Raw genomic sequence first — 21,468 nt, 5'->3', positions numbered from 1 at the left:
CCTACCTGGTCACATGCAAAGGAAGGATGCTCCAGACCAGGTGTAACAGGAAGTCCTCCTGGCTGGAGCAACATCCCCCCCCCGTGAGTCTACTCTAGGCAAACAGGAAATGTTGTATTTGACTGCTTATGTCACATCCCACACATGGCAGCTAATGGAAGGTTGAGCAAGGGGGCATTCTGCAGTCTCCTCTGCCTCAGACCTCCCAATGTACCTCAGCCAACTCACAGCTCAATAGTGCGAGGACCTGGGTGGAAGCGTGTGAATGTGTGTCTACAGATCATGCGCTGGCTGATGCTGGGCAGGGGGAGGCAATGCCTGCTCACCTGGCTGATGCTTGCACTTCCTTCCATTTTCACAGGGCCATCAAGAGAGAAACATCTCCCCGCCATGGCAGCTGTCAATCGCTCCAGCTTCACCATCGCCAAGTGCATCCTGGTTGGCGTGGAAGGCCTGGAGGAATCTCAGATGTGGATCTCCATTCCCTTCTGCTTCATGTATCTCCTTGCTCTCCTGGGCAACGGCCTCCTCCTCTTCGTCATCGCCAAGGAGCGCAGCCTCCACGAGCCCATGTTCCTCTTCCTGGCCATGCTGGCCGTGGCCGACGTGACACTGTGCACCACCACCATGCCCAAGACCCTCGGCATCTTCTGGTTCCACGCCCGGGAGATCGCCTTTGGGTCCTGCGTCACCCAGATGTTCATCATCCACTTCCTTTTCGTAGCCGAGTCAGCCATTCTCCTGGCAATGGCGTACGACCGGTACGTTGCCATCTGCGACCCGCTGCGCTACGCCACTGTGCTGACGCCCTTGTGGATCGTGAGGATCTTGGTGGCTGCGGTGGTGAGGGCCTTCTGCCTGATGGCCTCCTTGACCTTCCTCCTACTGCGGCTGCCCTTCTGTGGCCGCAACGTCATTTCCCACACCTTCTGTGAGCACATGGGCATCGTTAGGCTGGCCTGCGCCGACATCACGCTCAACATCTGGTATGGACTGACCGTGGCTCTCTTGACCACGGGGGTCGACACGGTTTTGATCGCTGTTTCGTACGCTTTGATCCTCCGTGCCGTCTTCCGCCTCCCGTCCAGGGACGCCCGGGCCAAAGCCCTGGGCACCTGTGGCTCCCATGTCTGTGTCATCCTGATGTTTTATGTCCCAGCCTTCTTCTCCATCTTCGCGTACAGGTTTGCAGCCAACAGCATCCCTCGCCCTGCTCACATCCTGCTGGCCAACGTCTTTGTCACTGTGCCCCCTATGCTGAACCCCATTGTCTATGGGGTGAAAACCAAGCAGATCCGCGAGTGCCTGGTTCAGCTGCTCTGGCGGCCTGGGAAGTGGCGCTGAGGATTCCAGGCACGCGTTCAATTGTTTTATTTTATTTTATTTTTGCCTGTTGTTGTTTACAATTAAGCACTGTGTAAATTTTATAAAATAAATGAAATTAAATTTAATTGGGATGTTGCTCAATCTGCAGTATCAACAAACCACAACATCCTTTTTATTACAATGGGGGGTTTTGCTGAATTTTTGGTGCAATTGTCAATAGAAAGACAGCTTAAAATGCAAAAGGTATATCAACATTAAAAAATCAACAAAATGCAGGATAATGGGATATTATAGAGGAATTTTTGCATATACATGAAACCCGCTTCAGATCTAAATTGGATAAATTATAACCCACTGGTTTCCTCTTACTATTGCAGCTATTTCATTACTAATTGTTTCTCCGCAGGAGTCAGATTGTAATGGGTCAAAAATTAGGATGATGATAAGACGCATTCATACAAGCCAGACCATAGTATATGCTGAAGGTGCATCTGTGTGCTTCATTATTCGTTTGTACAATAAAATCATGCCCAATAGCATGAAAATGGTCGTGGTCCTTTTGTCCTCTTGTCCCCTTGGTCTTATGAGATCATTTTTCTAATACCTCTGTTCGCCACACTGTATATCCTATGCCATGGGTAGGCAAACTAAGGCCCGGGGGCCGGATCCAGCCCAATCGCCTTCTGAATCCGGCCCGTGCATGGTCCGGGAACCAGCGTGTTTTTACATGAGTATAATGTGTGCTTTTATTTAAAACGCATCTCTGGGTTATTTGTGGGGCATAGGAATTCCTTCCTTCCTCCTCCCCCAAAATATAGTCTGCCCCCCACAAGGTCTGAGGGACAGTGGACCGGCCCCCTGATGAAAAAGTTTGCTGACCCCCAAGTCCTATGCTCAGAATGGTGTCTGTTCTGCAGACACAGGTGGCACTCAAGAGAAGCTCCCTGGGCAATGATGAAGGGGCACGTCCCAGAAAATTCAGGACCTGCAGGGACTCAGAGCCCCTCAAAGGCAGTGCATGACCCTGACATCACCCCATGCCAATAACTCTCCCTGCGCGCGCGCGCTCTCTCTCTCTCTCTCTCTCTCTCTCTCTCCGACCTCTGCTCTTCTTCACAACCACATTTCAAAATTCATGGAGGTGGAAAGAGTTTTTGATGGTTGGAGGCAGCGATGCTTCTGAACGCCAGTTGCTGGAAAACGCAGGAAGGGAGAGATCTCTTGAATCCTGCCTGAGGATCGTAAAAGAGCCTTTTTAAAGGCTCCGGAGCGGCATCGGGGTGAGCGCGGTGCTGAGGATCGCTACCCAGCTTACGGAGTGAAGCCGCGTCGCCATTAACGGAGAGCGCCGATTCCTTTCTGAAACTAAAGATTGGCAACAACAATACCCGTGAGTAAGAACGCAAAATTAAAACGGGACTTAAAAATTTAGAAGATTTGGCTGAAAACGGGAAGGCAAAAATTAAGGAAGTCAGCCTCCCGGATCTGCATGATTAACGGAGCAATGAAAAGACTGAGCTGTGCTTAAACGGACTTTCCTTTTAACTCTTATTAAACCAGACATCGAAAGGATCTCCCCCCTGTAGTGCAGGAGAAGGGGGGGAGGAAACAGAATTAATTTAACCTGCAAAAGAAAGGGATAAGGAATAAAAAACCTCTGCTGCTGACACTTCTGGTCAGGCTGCCGGAGCAGCGAACGCCTGAAAAAGGAACTGTCAAGTGAGCTGTCAAAAGACAGTGGCTACAAAATAAGACTTATTTGAAACATATTAACGGGACTTTGGTGGATTACAATTTTAACAGTAAAGTGCTACAAATTAAAGACTCTTAGTGGGACTTTTGCCTTTGGACTTTCTGTTTCTTTGTTGTGGGTGCCTTTGGATGGTTACAATTTCCTCCTCTAGAGGGCTTTAGCTGTATTACGGTGTATCCAGCGGGATTTTCCACTTGCAACTTTCCCGTGTGAATGACCTTGAGTTATGAGCAACCCGCCAGAAGAGATTTCAACAAGAAGTAAAACAAAGCAGGCTCAAAAACAAGCTCAAAAAAGAGGCTCTTTATCAGGAGCAGCAGCTGCACAAGAAAAAATAACAGCAGCATCAATGGAGTCAATGACACAGGCTCTGCTCAAAATAAATCAGTCATTAGAAGTACTCACCAAGCAATCTGCAGAACTTACTAAACAGTCTACAGAGAACTCTAAGAAACTGACGGAGTTGACAACAAGACTAGACCTGAACACAACAACAATCTCATCTAATACAGATTCTATAAACCGTTTGGTTCAAGAGTCTACGGAAACAAGGAGAATAGCTGAGAGTGCTAGGTCTACAGCCGAAGAAACCAAAGGAAAATTTGCGCCTATTGCAAAAAAAGTACATGAACATGATACAGCATTAGCCTTACTAGAACTGGAAAGGAAAAGCAAGAACCTGAAATTAAGACTGGTTCCAGAAGAGGAAGAGGACAAGCTTGGGGAATTCCTCACAGATAAATTTCAAGACTTTTGGAATGATGAGTTAGATGGAGAAGAAGATGAATTTGTGATAATCTCAGCCTTTCGGATTGGCAGAAAGCAAGGGAAGAAGCCAAGAGACTGTTTAATTACCCTGGGATCAAAGGAACAAAGAGATAAAATACTGAACCTACACTTCCAGAAGGCCTTGGTCATTAAAAATTCTCAGATCCAGATTTTCAAGGATATTCCTAAATATTTTTTGGAGGTTAGATCTCAATTTAAAGAATTAGTTGATCTACTTAAACAGAATAATATCCCATTCAGGTGGGAATTTCCACAAGGGCTGTCCTTTAACTTTAAAGGGAAGAAAATTAAAATAAAAACAAACCAGGATAAAGAACTCTTTTTGGAAAGAAATCAAGAGGATCTTCAGAAAGGAACTGTTAGTGAGGGGGAAGTACCGGATATCTCAAATCTATCATTTGGACTGAACCGAGCACCGACCGAGGAGGAACAACAACTTGGTGCAGTCGGTGGAAGAGCTACCCAGTAGCAAAAATGTCTCTGCAACTCTTCAGCTGGAACTGTAATGGTTTGAACCACCCTCGAAAAAGGGGCCAAGTATTTCATCTATTAAAGAAGGAACATCTAGATGTAATCTGTCTACAAGAAACTCACATTGCCAGGATACATAGAAAACTTTTAACAAATAAGAGATTAGGACAAGAATTTATTTCATCAGATAGAGTTAAGAAAAGAGGAGTTGTGATCTATGTCAAGGAAAAATTTGAACCAAAATTGATCTTTAAGGATGACCAAGGAAGATACCTGGCAGTGGAAATTCAAATTTATGGAGAAAAGATTTTGATTGTTGGAGTTTATGCACCAAATGAGGGGAAGGCTGAATTCTTCAAGAAGTTGCACGAGATTTTAATGGACTTTTTGGACTTTAAAATTATAATGATGGGTGATATGAATGGAGTCGTCTCCACAAACATGGACAAGGCCCAAAGACAAACAATATCTAATGATGGAAGACTACCAAAGACATTCTTTGAACTGACTGACACTATGGATCTGATTGACATTTGGAGAACTAGGAACCCTCTGGAAAGGGAGGGGACCTTCTTCTCTGAAGCAAAAATGACATGGACTAGAATTGATCAAATATGGACTTCTAGTAATCTGGCATCAAAAGTTAAAAAAATAGAAATCTGCCCAAAGACCTGTTCTGACCACAATGCTGTCAAGATGGAAATGAAACTGACAACAGCTGGAACCTTTAGATGGAGAATGAATGACACCCTCTTTGGAGATGAGGAAATCTGCAAAAAGGCCCAAAAAACGCTTAAAGACTACTTCGAGATTAACATGAGATCAGACACCGAAAAAAGAGTTATTTGGGATGCAAGTAAAGCCGTGATGCGTGGCTTCCTAATACAACAGAATTCAATAAAGAGGAAAAAAAAGAATGAGAAGAAAGAGAAAATTTGGAATCTAATAAAAGAAGGGGAGAAGAAATTGAGATCTAAGCCTAAATCTCAAGAGATATTAAGAGAAATAAAATTCTATCAAACACAATATATGGAATTGATGAATCAGGAAATAGAATGGAAAATTAAACAAATGAGACAAAAGACTTTTGAGTCCGCAGATAAATGTGGGAAGCTACTGTCTTGGCAATTGAAAAAGAGGCAAAAATTGAATACAGTGACATCACTCGAAGTAGATGGGAAGTCTATTAATAAACCAAATGAGATAAGCAATTGTTTTCAAAGTTTCTTCAAGAAATTATACAAACAAGGGCCAAAAAACGAACAGGAGATAGAAGAATTTATTGGAAAATACGGCTTACCAAAAATCTCTGAAAATAATAGAAGGAGTTTGAATGAGAAAATTACAGATCAAGAAATAGAGAGCGCCATTCAGGATATGCAGCTGGGAAAATCACCAGGACCAGATGGACTAACCGCGAGATACTATAAAGTACTGAAGGATTGGTTAATACAACCATTGAAAGAAGTTTGCAATCAAATTTTGGAAGGGAAAAAGGCTCCCGAATCGTGGAAGGAAGCATTCATCTCACTTATACCGAAGACAGAAACTGAGAAACATCAAGTTAAGAATTACCGCCCTATATCACTCTTGAATGTGGATTATAAAATCTTTGCAGACATTTTAGCAAAAAGATTCAAAAAAGTTTTGTTAGAGGAGATTCACAGGGACCAAACTGGCTTTCTACCAGGCAGGCAATTGTCAGACAATGTGAGGAATATTATAGACATTTTAGAACTTCTGGAAACTGACATAAATAGAAAAGCTGTTTTGATTTTTGTGGATGCAGAGAAAGCCTTTGACAACATTTGTTGGAGTTTTATGAAGAGGAATCTCCAAGGGATGGGGGTAGGCAAGAACTTTGAAAATGGTATAAGTGCAATTTACTCTGAACAAAAGGCCAAACTAATTGTAAATGGTATGGTTATGGACGAAATTCCAATAGAGAAAGGGACACGACAGGGATGCCCAATTTCCCCTCTATTGTTTATATCGGTACTGGAGGTTTTCCTAAATATGATTAGAAGAGACCAGCTGGTTAAAGATATACAGGTCGGAACTAAACATTATAAGTTAAGAGCATTTGCAGATGATCTAGTCTTGACACTACAACAGCCAGAAACCAGTACAAAAAGAGTTCTGGAACTTATTGAAATATTTGGTCAGGTAGCAGGATTTAAATTAAATAAACATAAGACAAAGGTGCTGGAAAAAAATCTTACGGTGGGGGAAAAAGATAGTTTTCAAAGAGAAACTGGTTTGGAAATTACTAAAAAGGTAAAATATCTGGGGGTGAATTTAACATCTAAGAATGTGAACCTATTTAAAAACAATTATGAGAAATGCTGGGCTGAAGTGAAGAAAGATTTCGATATATGGTCAAGATTGAGACTTTCCTTGTTAGGCCGAATTGCTGTTATCAAGATGAATGTATTGCCGAGATTGTTGTTTCTGTTCCAGACATTGCAAATTCTAGATAAGATGGACTGTTTCAAGAAGTGGCAGAAAGACATATCTAAATTTGTCTGGCAGGGCAAAAAACCCAGAATAAAATTTAAGATTTTGACTGATGCAAAGGATAGAGGGGGCTTTGCCCTGCCGGACTTAAAACTTTATTATGAAGCAGCAGCTTTTTGCTGGCTGAAACCATGGCTACTTCTTGAGAATACAGACATTCTGGACCTGGAAGGTTATGATAACAGTTTTGGTTGGCATGCATATCTATGGTATGATAAGGTAAAGGTACATAGAAACTTTAAAAACCATATTGTCAGGAAAGCATTGTATAATGTATGGAATCGATATAAAGATTTGCTTGAAAGTAAAACCCCCAGGTGGTTGTCACCAATGGAAGCCAAGGCGGTAAAAAGACTGAACATGGATACAGATTGGCCAAAATATTGTGAAATTATAGAATATGATGGTGAAAAGTTGAAACTACAGAGTTTTGAGAAATTGAAACCTAAAGTCCGAGATTGGTTACATTATTTCCAGATCAATGAAACTTTTAAGCAGGACAGAAAACTAGGATTTCAGAAGGAGAGGTCAAAGTTAGAAACAGAATTGCTAGAACCCAATACTAAGAATTTGTCTAGAATGTATAATCTGCTGCTAAAATGGAATACACAGGATGAAACGGTTAAATCAGCCATGATTAAGTGGGCACAGGATATTGGTCATGATATTATGTTTGCTGACTGGGAGCAGTTATGGACCACAGGTATTAAATTTACGGCATGCAGTGCCCTGAAAGAGAACATAATGAAAATGATCTATAGGTGGTACATGACCCCAGTCAAGCTTGCAAAGATATATCATTTGCCCAATAACAATTGTTGGAAGTGTAATGAATGTGAAGGAACTTTTTATCACCTTTGGTGGACCTGCCCAAAGATTAAGGCCTACTGGGAAATGATCTATAATGAAATTAAGAAAATCCTTAAGTGGACATTTGTAAAGAAACCGGAGGCTTTTCTCCTGGGCATGGTCGGCCAATTGGTACCAAAGAAAGATAGGACCTTTTTTATGTATGCAACAACAGCAGCAAGAATCCTTTTGGCGAAGTATTGGAAGACTAAAGAATTACCTACTCTGGAAGAATGGCAGACCAAGGTGACTGAATTTATGGGACTGGCAGAGATGACCGGCAGAATCCGTGACCAGAGGAAAGAGACAGTGGAGGAGGACTGGAAAAAATTTAAAATCTATCTTAAAAATTGTTGTAAAATTTCGGAATGTTAAGATGTCAAGGGATTGGATATAAAGAATTACAGCTATAAATTGAAATTTATAAAATAGAATTTTTTCTTTAAAGAGAATTAAATATAAAAATGGGATGAAGAATTGCTAAAAATTTTAAAATATGGATGCAGTGAAGGGGAGGTTTGGGGAAGTCGTGTTATGTTTATTTGTTTTTTGTTTATGTTGTAAAATCAATAAAAATTATTAAAAAAAAAAAAAAAATGAATCCTGCCTGAGGGCATCCCACTGGGGGCAACTCATTGGTTACTGCCTGTGCAATTTTCCCAGAAAAAGAGCTGCTGGAACTCACCATGAACTTCTCCCTTGTTCTCTTATAATGGCAATGGCACCCACCTGAGAGGGGCCGGAACAGAGTTCCAGCGGGGGTGGGGGACAACCCTGCTTACTTTGAGAACAGGATACTGGACTAGATGAACCACTGGCCTCCTAGGTTCCTCCTACGTTCTTATGTAGGTATCCTTCCTGGACGTCCCCTTTCCCAGTTGCTAAGCAGGCTGTGCCTCCTTCACCAGTCATTGGCAGCAGGTAGCAGATAGTTCTCCCCTCTCCCTCCATCGCAAAGGGCTCTGCTGGCAGTCTTAGGGAGAAGGGGCAAGGGAGGGGGCGGGCGGGCAGAGGTTTCCATGGCAATGCGGAGGACTCCCATCCCTTGGCATGCGAATGCCAAAGCAGCAGGCAGGAAGGAAAGAGCTCAGACAGGTCCTGTTAATCTTTAATTTGGAGCCTGGATACCCCACTGCAGCTGGGAGCTCCCTGTAGCTCGCCCCCCGTGATGGAATTCCCAGTCCGGAAGCATTGAGACCAGTGCCACTTCCTTCCCCAGAGGTGGTGGGGCTTTTCTGCCCGTTCTCTTCCTAGCAAAGGCATTTCCTCACCTCCTGCTGCTCAACTGGCCTTCACTCACGAAGGAGAGTCCCTGAGAACTCAAGAGCAGCCGCCCTGAAAGTAAGTCCTGCTTGTTGCTTTGCTTCCATGCCCAGAAAACTCAAGGTGCTTAAACAGCTGCCCCTCGGGCTTGTTCTATCCTCACCGCAACCCTGCAAGGGAAGGGATGTGGCTTAGTTTTTCTGTCAGGCATGGCAGAGGTCCCAGTTCGCTGGCAGAGCTCTCACATTTCCTTCCCAAAGCCCAGTGCCTTGCTTACCGGTTTTGGAAAGGCACCAAATGTTGTTGAGGGCCACAGAAAGGCCTCGAGGGCCGCCTGTGACCCTTGGGCTGTGTGTTGGACTCCCCTGAGCTAGATGGACCAAGAGGCTGACTCTGTATCAGTCAGCTTCCTACATTCCTATGTTTGGTGGACAGAGGATGACTGGCCTGAGATGGGGAGCAGACAATGCTTGGCCCTGAGAGACAGGGACCTGGGACACCAGGGTTCAGATCTCCACTTGGCCGTGAAGGTCACCCACCGAGCAATGACAGTGCAGAGGCACCGAGATCCTTCCCATTGTGGCTCTGCTGCCAACTGATGAGGACACTCAGGGCAGGAACGAACTTCTGTGAGACCGTTCTGTGCATGGCCCTGGGAATGGAATGTAGGACCATGAAAGCATCATTGTTTGTCATGTGCTATTATGGGATTTATCCTGAGCTATGGGGGGACCTATTCAAAGCCACCTTCTGGCACTGGGCAGTGTGAAGGACTGGACTCAAGTCTGGCTGAATTCACCGAGAAAGCAGAGTTTGCCTTACTTGCATGAGAACCTCAGAGGTGTCTGGCAGCTGAAACAGGCCAAAGAGACCCAGTTAGATGCCGCACGGAGAAGCAGGCCAAGACGACAACATGGGGCCCCCAGGGAGGCTTATAATGCTCCTAGGATTTATTCTTTGTGTCTCTCAGCGATTGGGGATAGGTGGGCAGGGAGTGCAGAACTTGTTCCTTTGCCCTGTTTCCAGGACACGTCTAGAACAGCCTGGGGCACCCAAATAATTATTTCGTTAATCATTTTTAAAAGCTGTGCAGGGAACGGAACACCTAAATGCGTCTTGTGTTTCTAATTTCTGGACATCCCTCCCTCCCTCCTCCCTCCCTCCCTCCCTCCTTCCCTTCCAAAAGGCTTGCCCAAGGGCTGCCTCTGCTTCCTGCTGTAACAACAGGCTGTGTCTGTGTCTATCACTGGGGCCAGAAGCAGCCGATGGGGAAGTGCCAAGCACCAAGAGAGCCCAGAAAAGGTGTGAAAAGGTCAAAGGCGAGACCAACGCTGGCAGCTATCAAACAAACCCTTGTTGTAGCTCTGGACAATCAGGATCAGGGAACTCTGCATACTGGCTTTCCACAGATGTACCAATTCAGCTTGCTGAAAGAGAGTAACAGAATCATAGAATTGTAGGGTTGAAAGGGACACCAAGGGTCATTTAGTTCAACCCCCTGCAATGAGGCTGACCATCCAACCTCTGCTTTGTTGTTGTTGTTTAGTGGTTTAGCCGTGTCCAACTCTTCGTGACCCCCTGGACCAGAGCACGCCAGGCACTTCTGTCTTCCACTGCCTCCTGCAGTTTGGTCAGACTCATGCTGGTAGCTTCGGGAACACTGTCCAACCATCTCGTCCTCTGTCATCCCCTTCTCCTTGTGCCCTCCATCTTTCCCAACATCAGGGTCTTTTCCATGGAGTCTTCTCTTCTCATGAGGTGGCCAAAGTATTGGAGCCTCAGCTTCACGATCTGTCCTTCCAGTGAGCACTCAGGGCTGATTTCCTGAAGAATGGATATGTTTGATCTTCTTGCAGTCCATGGGACTCTCAAGAGTCTCCTCCAGCACCAGAATTCAAAAGCATCCATTCTTCGGTGATCAGCCTTCTTTATGGTCTAGCTCTCACTTCCATACATCACTACTGGGAAAACCAGAGCTTTAACTATACGGACCTTAAAAGCCACCAAAGAATGAGACTCCACAACCTCCCAAGGGGGCCCATTCCACCGCCAATAGGCTTTTACAGTCAAAAAGTTCTTCCAAATGTTTAGCCAGAATCTCCTTCCTTGTCATTTAGACCCATTAGTTTGGGTCCTGCCCTCCAGAACAGCAAAAAGCCAAGCTTGCTTCATCTTCCATGTGATAGCCCTTCAGATATTTGAAGATGGCTATCACATCACCTCTCACTCTCCTTTTTTTCCAGGCTAAACATCTCCAACTCCCTGAAATGTTCCTCATAAGGCTTGGTCTCCAGACCCTGGATCATCTTGGTTGCCCTTCTCTGCACAGCTTGAAAATGTCCTTCTGAAACTGGGGTGCCCAGAACTGGACACCAGAGTCCAGGTGGGGCTCACCAAGGCAGAATACAGGGGTGCTGTTACCTTTTTTTTTTTACCAAATAATTTTTATTAGTATTCCAATTTTGTTAAGAAATTCACAACAAATTCATTCAAATTTAACACAAAGATTTGCATTATACACCCCCCCCTTCAAAGTGCTGCTTCTTCTTCCCTCTGTTCCTGCTTACACTCCAGTGCTACTATTACTTCCTTGATGTGGTCCTGGAGGCTATTGATTTTGTAATCTTTCTCTCTTTCTCTCTCCCTAGGAGCAGGAGACACCAGTGGAGAAGACCTTTCGCCTCCCATCATCATGGCTGCTCTCAATGACAGCAGCTTTGACCCCGTCACGTTTGTCCTGACTGGCATCCCTGGCATGGAGGAATCCCACGTGTGGATTTCTGTCCCCTTCTGCCTCATGTACGTCGTGGCCCTCCTGGGGAACTCGTTCCTCCTCTTCCTCATTGCCACGGACCACAGCCTTCGCCAGCCCATGTGCCTCTTCCTGGCCATGCTCTCTGTGTCGGACCTCCTGCTGTCCACGGTCACTGTGCCCGAGATGCTGGCCATCTTCTGGTTCGGCTCCAGGAAGATCTCCTTCGACGCCTGCATTGCCCAGATGTTCTTCACCCACTTCAGCTTCATCGCGGAGTCCACCATCTTGCTGGCCATGGCCTTTGACCGCTACGTTGCCATCTGCGATCCTCTGCGCTACATGGCCATCCTGACCCCGTCGGTGATTGGGAAGGTGGCCCTGGCGGCCGTGGTCAGGGGGCTGTGCATCATGTCCCCACCCATCTTCCTCCTCAAGAGGCTGCCCTACTGTGGCCACAGCACCATGCAGCATACCTACTGCGAACACATGGGCATTGCCCGCCTGGCCTGCGGAGACATCACCATCAACATCTGGTACGGCTTCACGACGACCCTCCTGTCCTCAGGGGTGGACGTGGTGCTCATTGCCTTGTCGTACGGCTTGATCCTCAGGGCCGTCTTCCAGCTCTCCTCCAAGGAGGCCCGCCTCAAGGCTCTCCGCACCTGCGGCTCCCACATCTGCATCATCCTGATGTTCTACATGCCTGCCTTCTTCTCCTTCCTCACCCACCGCTTTGGCCACAACATCCCCAGCTGCATCCACATCCTGCTAGCCAACCTCTACGTCATCGTGCCCCCCATGCTCAACCCCATCGTCTATGGGGTGAGAACGAGGCAGATACGGGAGCGAGTCACCCACGTTTTCTCGCGGACAGGGAGGTGGAGGTGCTGCTAGAAGGCAGCGCTTGGTGCATCAGCCCCCCTGAACCTTTGCGGGAGGTTGCCTGAGATATGGAGACCCTCCTTCATGAGAGAAGGAAGGTGGGCTGCTGAGAAATTGGGTGAGAAGCTATGGCGCAATTCCTACCTGGCTCTCTGCTCTCAGTTTCATAGAGCTGGGGAAAGTTCAGACAAGGGCAACCGAAATGATCAAGGGGTGAAATGACTCCCCAACAAGGAAATGTAGCAACTTTTGTGACTTTTGTGAGTTTACGAAAATGAAGAGGTGCCATGATAAAATTATATGTGGCATGGAGAAAATGGATAGAGAAACGTTTTTCTCCCTCTCACCTAACATGATGGAGACCTAATAAAGCTGAATGCTGGAAGATTCATGGCAGATAAAAGAAATGACTTTTTTTTTTTGCGTAAAGTTAAATTGTGGAACTCATGCCCACAAGGTGATGACCGTCAACGTATAAGGGGATTAAACAAATTCACGGAGGAGAGGGCTATCAATGGCTCTGCTCTGCTTGCACAATCAGAGGCACCAATGCTTCTGAATACTGATTGCTAGAAACCACAGGTGTGGAGAGGGCTCTTGTGCTCAGCTCCTGCTAGATGGCTTCCCATTAGGACATCTGGTCAGCCACTGTGGGAACAGAATGTGACACAGCCCTAAGCCAGCAATACTGAAAGTCCGTTGGAATTGGGAAGCATCGTTGTTAAGTTGTAGAACACCTGCTTGGAATGTAGAAAACTTAAGGAACGGGGGGAGTCACAGGGTTCAGAGAATCCCATTTTATGGATTTGACATTGTTTTTGTGTACAATTTTCTTTGTGGTTGTTATCGTGTTGGCTATTGTGTGTTTTTGTTATTGTTATTTTTGTTGAAAATTTAATAAAAATATTATATATATATATATATATAGAGGAAGGTCCCAATTTCAGTTCCCAAGGACACCTCCAGGCTGAAACCCATGACAGCCGTTTCCAGTTGGTGCAGCAGAAGGAACAACCCTGAACTGTGTGGCACAATGGTTTGACTCAAGAGTAGGTAAAGGTAAAGGGACCCCTGACCATTAGGTCCAGTCGTGGCCGACTCTGGGGTTGCGGCGCTCATCTCGCTTTACTGGCCGAGGGAGCCGGCATGCAGCTTCCGGGTCATGTGGCCAGCATTACTAAGCCGTTTCTGGCGAACCAGAGCAGTGCACAGAAATGCCGTTTACCTCCCCCCCGGAGCGGTACCTATTTATCTACTTGCACTTTGACGTGCTTTCAAACTGCTAGGTTGGCAGGAGCAGGGACCGAGCAATAGGAGCTCACCCTGTCACGGGGATTTGAACCGCCGACCCTCTGATCGGCAAGCCCTAGGCCATGGGTAGGCAAACTAAGACCCAGGGGTTTGATCCGGCCCAATCACCTTCTAAATCTGGCCCGCAGACAGCCTAGAAATCAGCATGTTTTTACATCAGTAGAATGTGTGCTTTTATTTAAAACCTTTTATTTAAAATCTCTGGGTTATTTGTGGGGCATAGGAATTTGTTCATCCCTCCCCCCTCAAAAAAAATAATAATCCGGCCCTCCGCAAGGTCTGAGGGACAGTGGACTCGCCATCTGCTGAAAAAGTCTGCTGACCCCTGCCCTAGGCTCTGTGGTTTAACCCACAGTGCCACCCATGTGGCGACTCAAGAGAGGGCAGATTCTAATGTTGAATCGGTAGCCGGGTGATTTTCTAGGCAGACCCACACTCTACATTCAAAGCATATTCAGCACACATTGAAAGCATATGACTCCCCCAAATAATCCCGGCAAGCGTTGCTTGTGAAGGGTGTTTTGCAAAAGGGAAACTATGGTTGTAACAGTTGAGTATGTTCGTTGCTAACTCTGAAAAGGACCCTGGCAGTGCATTCAACAGCAGCAGGTTGGCTTGGATTTTAGTTTCAGGACATTCTTCACAACTCTGTCATTCTGGATGTGGTGGGAACCTTTGGGGAATGCGAGGGGGGGGGGGGAATTCTGGACTGGAGTCAAATGGATGGATGGGCCCTTCAGCTTATGCTAAAGTGTGGGCTGCATGAAAATATAACCAATAAAATGCAACACACCCATGCTCTTTTATTTTATCTGTTTTTATTGTGTTTTATTTTATTCTATTTAGTAATTAAATTTGCATACTGTTTTTCCTCCAAAGGCCACAGGACGGATCACAACATAAAAATAGAAAACGAGAAGACAAAATACATAACAAAACAAACACAAACCAACAGCCCTCTCCCACAAACACACGTAAAAGTCCATAGAATGCTAACGAGCCCAAGGCCTGGTTTTCTCCTGGCACCTAAAGATATGTAACAAAGGCACCAGGCGAGCCTGCCTGGGCAGAGCGTTCCACAAGTGGGGAGCCACCGCAGAAAAGGCCCTGTTCTCGTGTTGCCACCCTATGGACCCCTTGTGGGGGAAGCGCATGAGGAAGAGTCTCAGCTGAGGATCACAGGGTCCAGGTCAGTTCATATGGGGAGAGGTGGTCCTTGGGGGTATTGCAGTCCTAAGCCCTTTGCATCTCTGTCCATATGGTGTCCACATGATAAGAAAGCGAGGGAATTAGGGTTGACATTTCTGTTTCACCCCCCTTGTGCTCAGCATACTGACAGTTCCTGCAGTATTTTCTTTTCCAAATATGTAGGGATATTTGCTCAGCCTCAAAAATACCCTGCTGCACTCATGCTGCATGTTGTACTCCATGTCTGCATTGACGCTGCATAAAATCATAGAAATGTAGGGTTGGAAGATATACCAAAGGTCATCTAGTCCAACCACCTGCAATGCAGGAATCACAATAAATGACTGTGGCCACCCAACCTCTGCTTCAAAACCTCCAAGGAAGGAGAGTCTATAACCTCCCAAGGGAGTCCTTTCCACAGCTCTAACTGTTGGAAAGTTCTTCCTCAAGTTTAGTCAGAATCTCCTTTCTTGTAACTTGAATCGGTTGGTTCCAGTCCTGCCCTCTAGAGCTGGAGAAACAAGCTTGCTCCCTCTTCCATGTGACAGCCATTAAGATATTTTAAGATGTCTCTCATATCCCTTCCCAGCCTCCTCTTCTCCAGGCTAAACCTGCTCCCTCACAAGGCTTGGTCTCCAGACCCTCGATCATCGTGGTGGCCCTTCTCTGTATCATCTTTCTCTCACTGTTCTTCCTTATTTTCCTTCTGTAAACGGTAGCATTGTAAGAAAAGGATTGATTTACAGACAGAAAATAAGGAATGTTAAAACTCCAATTTATATGGGGGGCGGGGAGGAATTCTGGGCTGGGTTGGGCTACAGAGTCCCTCTTGGGTCACTGGGCCAAGGGCAGTTGCATCCGGCGACCTCAGCGCTGACATCACAAATCACGGGTTCCACACCAGAAGGTTGTGTAGGGCCTCTGGGCTGGGGGAGGGAGGGGGTGTCGAGAAGAGGGACCCCACAGCTTGCGTGGTGACAGAGGAAAGAAGGCAGGACCACTTTGGAGTGCGATGAGAAGCCAAGCCTGACTTTGGTCTTTGCTTCTTGCTCTCAAATCTTGGCAGCATTATGGTCGAAAGCCAGAGAATCCCGGGGGTTGACCTCAGAGCCGCTGAGCCCCAAGTTGTTCGGATCATCGTGAAGACTCCATGGCAGAAGGAAGAGTTTCTGGTCCACAGGGAGATGTTGGTCCGAGAATTCAAAGAACACGTCGCCAGGCACTTCTCCTCTTCTCCTGACCAAATTGTGCTGGTGTATGTCGGAAGGATCTTGAAAGACCACAAGACCCTTGGCCAGCATGGCATCCACCTAGACTACGACGCAACAGTCTACGTGGTTGTCCGGTCTCCCCGGGGGCGCCTGTCCCGACAGGCTTCCGCCAGCCCTACCAGCACTGCCCCAGATCAGAAGCCTCCTCGGGGAGACGCTTTTGCCAGCGATGGCCTCCGGGAGCTGACCGCCAGCCTGGGCCTCAACACAGCCAACTTTTCAGAGTTCCAGAGCCAGCTCATGTCCAACCCAGACATGATGGTGCAACTGCTGGAGAACCCCTTCATCCAGAGCAAGCTCTCCAGCCCTGACCTGATGAAGGAGCTGGTCACCAGCAACCCGCAGGTGCGGCAGGTGATGCAGAAAGCCCCTGAGATCAGCCAGGTCTTCAGCTCCCCAGAAGGAATGAGGTTGGTGGTGGAACTGGCAAGGAACCCAGCGGTCGTGAAGGAGTTCATCAAATCACCTCCCCAGGCCACCACTTGTCCTGGAAGCGTCCCTGGTGGAGACAACAACAGTGTCCTTCAGGGTGCGTTCCCCGAGGCACAAAGAGGACTAGGGCAGAAGGCCATTCCTAAGCGGTGTGGGGCAAGCCCCTCGCCAGGATCCCTGGGGGGCCACCCACCCACCTTTGACCATGGAGAAAGGCTTGAGAGGGCCCGGGAGAGGCTGCCTTCTCCCAGAACTTGGCCTCCAAAGCCTGGCGCCCAGAACCTAGCACCCAACGGCAACGATCAGAGCAACGGGGAAAGCGGGGCCTTCAGGGGAGAGACAGGACAACTCGCCTCGGCAGCGGTGAAGAACCTCCTCCACCAAATCATAAAGCATCTGATGCAGAACCTTGCATCTAGCAGCCCCTCCAGGAGCAGCCACACCCCAGAGGTGGTGGCCAAGATGGTCCGCAGGAACACCTCCGTGTCCAGGAGCCCCCGGGGGCAGGCGGCCCCGCAGGTCCCAGACCTCCTCCAGCAGATTCAAAACACAGACATCCTGTTGGCCAACTGGAGCCCCAAGGAGATCCAGGGGCTGGTAGAAATCCAGCAGAGGCTGCAGGCACTCGCCACAGACGAGCCGGGAACAGAGAGGCGAGGCAGATCCGAGCGGCCCGCGCGGAGGGCGCACTCCATCACTTCCCTCTGCGACATGGTGCCCCCCGTCTCGAGGGTGGGACGCCAGGATGTCACTGCCCAGCAGATCTTGGAGACTCTGGTGGGCGCTGACTTCTTAGCTGGCGTTAAGACCGCCAGCCGCCTGCGGGGCTCGTCCGCGCAGCCGTCTTCCAAGCAGAAGCGGACGTACAAACTCTGAGGCGGAAGAGGACGGAAGCTGAGCCGAGGCTGGACTCCTGCAGCTGCTGTGCCGATGCTGGAGCTCTGCAAAGGCGTGGATTACATGGTTTGTGATTAAAAGGCTTTAAATCTTTCAAAAAGTCTCCTCTGTTGGCTCCTCTGTTCGTAGGCTCCCCTTCCAAGCGCCCCCATTTCCCAGGGACAGTCATGGAATTACTACTACTACTACTACTAATAATTTATTATTTATTATTTATATCCCGCCCATCTGGCTGAGTTTCCCCAGCCACTCTCGGCAGCTCCCAATCGAGTGTTAATAGCAATACAGCATTAAATATTAAAAGCTTCCCTAAACAGGGCTGCCTTCAGATGTCTTTTAAAGATAAGATAGCTGCTTATTTACTTCACATCAGATGGGAGGGCGTTCCACAGGGCGGGTGCCACCACCAAGAAGGCCCTCTGCCTGGTTCCCTGTAACCTCACTTCTTGCAATGAGGTAACTGCCAGAAGGCCCTCAGCGCTGGATCTTAGTGTCCGGGTTGAATGACGGGGGTGGAGACGCTCCTTCAGGTATACAGAAGCCACCCCAGCTTCTGATTGGATCCTAGAATGTCCCTAATCATAGAATCATAGAGTTGGAAGAGACCACAAGGGCCATCGAGTCCAACCCCCTGCCAAGCAGGAAACACCATCAGAGCACTCCTGACATATGGGTGTCAAGCCTCTGCTTAAAGACCTCCAAAGAATGAGACGCCACCACACTCCTTGGCAGCAAATTCCACTGTCAAACAGCTCTTACTGTCAGGAAGTTCTTCCTAATGTTTAGGTGGAATCTTCTTTCTTGTAGTTTGGATCCATTGCTCCGTGTCCGCTTCTCTGGAGCAGCAGAAAACAACCTTTCTCCCTCCTCTATGTGACATCCTTTTATATATTTGAACATGGCTATCATATCACCCCTTAACCTCCTCTTCTCCAGGCTAAACATGCCCAGCTCCCTTAGCCGTTCTTCATAAGGCATCGTTTCCAGGCCTTTGACCATTTTGGTTGCCCTCCTCTGGACACGTTCCAGTTTGTCAGTGTCCTTCTTGAACTGTGGTGCCCAGAACTGGACACAGTATTCCCCCTGCTGCTGCCACTAAGCTCGGGGTTTGCCCTGAGTGGTGGCAAGGGAGCATCCCATTCTCTCTCTGTGGCCTCTCCTCCCTTGGGCAGCTCGTGGCAGCTGCTGAAGAGCGGGTGAGGATGAAGAGAGGCCACCACAGCCAAGACCCCACCTGCATGATGTGCCAGCTCTGGGGTGCAGGCAGAGGGCAGAGCTGCCCTGGGGGTAAAGAAATGGGGAGTGGAGCACAGGGAGTCTTGAAGTTTTTTAAAAAAGAAATGATTTGTGTGTCCACATCTAAATTTATTTATCAATGTGTGTTTTTCTTTTTGTAAATCCACCAAAGAATAAAATTGGGATCAATGGGTTTTCTCAGGACGGTGGAGGGGAGGGAATGCTTGCAAGCGTCCTCCCGATAATAATAATAGTAATAGTAATAATAATAATAATAATAATAAATTTTTTATTTATATCCCGCCCTCCCCAGCCGAAGCCGGGCTCAGAGCTGCTAACAATAGTAAAATGAGAAAAAGTGAGAAATGTCCCTATTTTCATCCAATGTTGGGGGATATGGTATGGCTGCAATTTGTTCTTGATTTTCTTGTTTCATCTTTTTGTAAAATGCTTTGAGGGTGGGTTTAAAACAACAACAACCAAACAGTGTACAGTTTTTTTGAAATGAAATAAACCATTAAACGAACTATAAGAACTTAAAAAGCACCTGCTGGGCGAGGCCAAAGAGGGGACCACCTAGTCCAGCAGCCTCTTCTCTGTGGCCAAAAAACCCCCGGGGGTGAAAGTGCTTCGGCTCCTAGGAGCTGGGAATCCCTAAGGCTTCAAGGCTGCTCTGGAGATCAAAGGTGGACACTTTGGGACAAAGGATGGAGATGGAGAAGGAAAGACAGCGAACTGACGTGATAGCCATCTTCAAATACAGTGGTACCTTCGGTTAAGAACTTAATTCTTTCCGGAGGTCCGTTCTTAACCTGAGGTACCACTTTAGTTAATGGGGCCTCCCGCTGCCGCCATGCGATTTCTGTTCTCCTCCTGAAGCAAAGTTCTTAACCTGAGGTACTATTTCTGGGTTAGCAGAGTCTGTAACCTGAAGTGTCTGTAACCTGAAGCATCTGTAACCTGAGGTACCACTGCAGGCTGAAGGGCTTCCACATGGCACGTGGAGCAAGCTTGAACCGATGGATTCAAATTACAACAAAGGAGGTTCTGAAGATACATAAGGAAGAACTTTCTGACAGTAAGAGCTGTTCAACAGTGGAACAGTCTCCCTTGGGAGGTGGGGGGCTCTCCTTCCTTGGAGGTTTTCAAGCAGAGGTTGGATGGCTGTCTGTCATGGATGCTTTAATTGGGGTTCTGCATTGCAGGGGGTTGGACTTGATGACTCTAGGGGTCCCTTCCAACTCTCCAAGTTGAGTCTCTGATTCTCTGCAAACGGGTTCAAATCCACGGCTATCTGTGAAGCCCAGTGAGTCAGGGGTGGGGTTCTTGGGCCACAGAGTTTGCGTGTAGGGAAACATGCCCACTGAGAATGTCTGGGGAAATCCCAGACTCTCTTGAACCCAAGACACAGGTGGGACTGGGACCTGACTACAAGGCAAGTACTTTACTGTGCAACAGAAGAAAAGATTGTTTAGCCTCCCAGAGCAAACTAAAGGTTATGCTCTCCTTGCCTTTTGAAAATTCCCCCTGAACCTGAGAAAAGTGGGTCCCAGGAGGTCCCTTCTCCTCCACCAGCACCTGCCTCCAACCCCCCCTCAGGACTCCCAAGGAGACACGAGGCAGACCAAGTCCCTCAGCTCCTTGGACCCAGCCTCCTTCAAATGCCTGCCTCTGCTGCTGCCGGGGGGACCCAAATCCCATCTCTGAGCTTCTCTGCTTGCTGGGGCTAATGGCAGGTGAGAACTTTGCACAGAGCCGTTTCTTGCTGCTGCCTTCCGAGGAGGAGCTGGGCAAAATATCCGGGGCAGGTGTGGTTCAAATCTGTTAGACGGCGGTGCTGAAGGGGTCAGGAGGGGCAGCTTGGACTAGGAAGGACTTATCTGGCAGGGCCCTTGACATTGCTGCCCAGTGAAATTAGAGATCCAGAAAAGGCAGGTTTTAAGGAGGACTGGAAACCATTTGCAGAATGTTTAAAAAGCTATTGTAAGCATATCAAGACACAAGTAGGATTGGAATAAGGAGCAGCAGTAAATGATGACTTTTGGAATAGTATGGTGAGGACAGGGCGCAGAATAAGTTATAATATGCAGCAATATTAGAAAATACGGGGAACCACAGAAGGGAAGTCCAATGTCAGATGGAAATTATGGAGGAATTAAAGAGGTATATACATTAAAGTTGCAACCCATTGAAAGATTACAAATGATTATTTTTTTGAAAAAGCAACAACAGATTGCTTCCAGGTGGACCCTCCTCAAAGAAACACAGAAGTGTTTTTGTACACCTTTGAGCATCTGCTGTGCCATTCCTGTTAAAGTCAGATTAACAGAACACGAATGTCAAAGGGAAGGAGAGATTTGACAGCCGAATGAGTTCTCTAGACAACGTGTGTATTATTTATTTATTATTTGTTAGCACACACAAAGCTTCCTTGTTCAGGGTGGGCAGGAGAGGAGACCCCCCAGACAGACCCGCTACGCGGCTGCAGGGTTTCCACATTCTGGCTTAACTCTGTGTTGACTCTGCTG

At 47.3% G+C, this 21,468-nt stretch overlaps 2 protein-coding genes and 1 long non-coding RNA gene across 3 annotated transcripts in view; all 3 read left to right on the top strand.

Annotated features, from left to right (window-relative positions):
• The window catches only part of LOC309341326, a 223,062-nt gene that overhangs the window by 62,216 nt on the left and 139,378 nt on the right, over positions 1-21,468 (top strand). The gene's annotated exons all lie outside the window — the stretch shown is intronic.
• On the top strand, positions 368-12,982 carry LOC309340587 (uncharacterized protein). Its single transcript, XM_081859474.1, has 3 exons — positions 368-1,341; positions 9,939-9,951; positions 11,617-12,982. Exons 1-3 carry the CDS (start codon positions 391-393, stop codon positions 12,615-12,617), a joined length of 1,965 nt encoding a protein of 654 aa, XP_081715600.1. The 5' UTR covers positions 368-390; the 3' UTR covers positions 12,618-12,982.
• Positions 16,009-17,804, top strand: LOC309341061 (ubiquilin-2-like). Its single transcript, XM_081860506.1, has one exon. The coding sequence runs from the start codon at positions 16,175-16,177 to the stop codon at positions 17,681-17,683; it is 1,509 nt and encodes a 502-aa protein (XP_081716632.1). The 5' UTR covers positions 16,009-16,174; the 3' UTR covers positions 17,684-17,804.

This window comes from Podarcis erhardii, assembly GCF_964252035.2.
Source record: "Podarcis erhardii genome assembly, chromosome: 4".
NCBI lineage: Eukaryota > Metazoa > Chordata > Lepidosauria > Squamata > Lacertidae > Podarcis > Podarcis erhardii.
Note: the sequence above shows the minus strand (reverse complement) of the source record. Positions and strands in the feature narration are given on the sequence as shown.